The sequence below is a fragment of the Capsella rubella genome, unplaced genomic scaffold (assembly GCF_000375325.1).
Source record: "Capsella rubella cultivar Monte Gargano unplaced genomic scaffold, Caprub1_0 scaffold_1, whole genome shotgun sequence".
NCBI classification, from domain to species: domain Eukaryota; kingdom Viridiplantae; phylum Streptophyta; class Magnoliopsida; order Brassicales; family Brassicaceae; genus Capsella; species Capsella rubella.
The window spans coordinates 13,370,696-13,372,887 of record NW_006238923.1 but is presented as its reverse complement, the minus strand read 5'-3'; the positions used below and the strand labels follow the sequence as shown (position 1 = coordinate 13,372,887).

The window sequence follows — 2,192 nt, the reverse complement described above, 5'->3', positions numbered from 1 at the left end:
AGAAGGAAAGAAATTAATTTAGTAGCACATATTTTGCTCTTTCGAATGTTGCACATATTCGGTTTTCGTTGATAGCATTTTGAAGCCCAATAGCATCTCTCTTTATTTCTTATGTGTTTGCAAAAAAACTTGGATCAAAAGCCCAATAGCATCTCTCATCTAAATCTGACGTTTGTGACAAATCTAGTATCCATAGCAATCGGGTTCTAATAACTAATGTGTAAACCGACCCGTTTGAATTAATGTCCCATATAACCTTAATGAAAAAGGCTTCCATAGTGATTTTTGAAGGGCATTATGTGTAAAAAATTCCAAAAAGATGGTGGTCAAAAAAGTGGCTGCAAAAATAATAAGATAGATGTCATCAAATGATGTTATAAGTTATTAGTTTTTGTGTATATATCATCTCTTACATATATTATATGGTTAGGGTTCTTTGATGATAAGCGATGGTGTAGATACGTCTGAAGTAGGTATCTCTAATTCCTCAACTCCATCATCAAAAAGAGTTTCGAGTAACCTGAAAGAAGGAGATGTCCAGTCATCAACATCCAAAAAACAATGTTCTAAGATGGCTGGACTAGATGATGTCAAGATTGCTACAAAGGATGAGAAGGAGAAAAATAAACTTGTCTAATTTTGAGTCTCGATTTTACAAACATTCCAAGTTCTTTCAATTTTTTCTTTCAGAACTCTTTCCTTGGTTGGTTTATTTATTTTTATTTTTAATTTTCGGTTGGTTTAATATATTTTTCTTGGTTTTTAAAATTTATTTTTAAAATTAATGGGTTTAAGGTTAATAAAATAAAAAAACAAAGGCACAACATTAGCCCAAATTTAAATGTTAATTAGCTGATACACTTCGTATTGAAAATGGGTTCAAATAACATACAAAGGAAAAAACCAAGTTCCAATAAATGCTTTGCATAGAAAAAATAAAATACCTCATGATTATCATTACTCTATCCTATGTATAGATCTTTTTTTCGATTGAATGTATCTCTTAAAAATTCACAATTGACAAAAAAACATGAGGATAAAAAATGAAAACCGTAGTCATGTAGTGTACTATTTAATTTGTTTCTAAATTCAAATTACTAACATTATTATTTTATGAGAACTTACTATTATACTTACCAAATATTCTAAAATTATTTAAATCAGTTATATGCACACGAGAAATCCTCTCCCATGCCCTTTTTCCCATTTTTATTCCACTATCTCCTTTTTTAATCTCTCTACCCCTCCTTCATTAATAATAATGTGTCATCCCCAAACTACCACTCCTCCTTATTTTCTTTTTCTTTTTCTTTTATTTACTTTAATTAAGAAAAAAATAAAAGAAAAAAAAAAAATCAAACCCACAAACCCGAGCTCAGAGCTCTTCACCGCCTCCTCCTCCGTCGTGGTCGGATTTTGGTGTCGGAGCTGTCGATTCCGGCGACGTCGGAGGCCCTGCGTTTTTTCTTCTGTTTTGAGCTGTACAAAGCTCCAAAATGCAAGTACATTCTTCAACTATAAGCTTCATATTTGTTTAGATTTTTGAAATTTGATTGGATCTTGGTTGAAAAGATAAATCCTTAGCACATTGGATGTTTGACCATGGGTTCGTGGTTGGTTGAGCTATTTAGTTGATTAGAATGAATTTTAGACCCAGATTCGTCTTGAATTGCAGAGTTTAGAACCCAGAATCGAAATTCGATTTTGAGTAGAACTAGTAAAACTAGGCACTGTGGTAAATATAGTATAACTAGTAAAACTAGTAGTACTAGTACAATTCGCATAAATGGTAAAACTGGTAAAACTAGTAAAACTGATAAAACTGATTCTGTTTATTGTATTTTTTTGGCAGGATACAATGAGCGAAAGTGTTAGCATATATTTTAAGTGTGAAGGTCGGATGTATAGTATTATGATCAAGACAAAAGCGAGTGATATAACGTTGTCGATGCTAAAAGGAAGGATAAACAAGAAGGTTGGATTTGTTGAGAGCCACGTTAAATTGGAGTTGAGCTACTATCCGCTAGTGGCAGAATCGAATGAGAGGGAAAAGTGTACGATTTATGATGATGAGGATTTGGATGTGTATTTGACGTCCTTTGATACAGAGAAGCGAAGATGTGTGTTGATTGTGGATGTCACAAAGGTATCGGAACAGCCCGAGCAAGTGATTGATGATGATGATGATGATG

At 32.8% G+C, this 2,192-nt stretch overlaps 1 protein-coding gene across 1 annotated transcript in view; it reads left to right on the top strand.

Moving 5' to 3' along the window:
* Window positions 1–1,786: 1,786 nt before the first annotated feature.
* The window catches only part of LOC111832373, a 2,567-nt gene continuing 2,161 nt past the window's right edge, over window positions 1,787–2,192 (top strand). Inside the window, exons 1-2 of the mRNA XM_023788683.1 lie at window positions 1,787–1,798; window positions 1,853–2,146. Coding sequence (XP_023644451.1) covers window positions 1,787–1,798; window positions 1,853–2,146 — 306 coding nt within the window. The remainder of the gene's footprint in view (window positions 1,799–1,852; window positions 2,147–2,192) is intronic.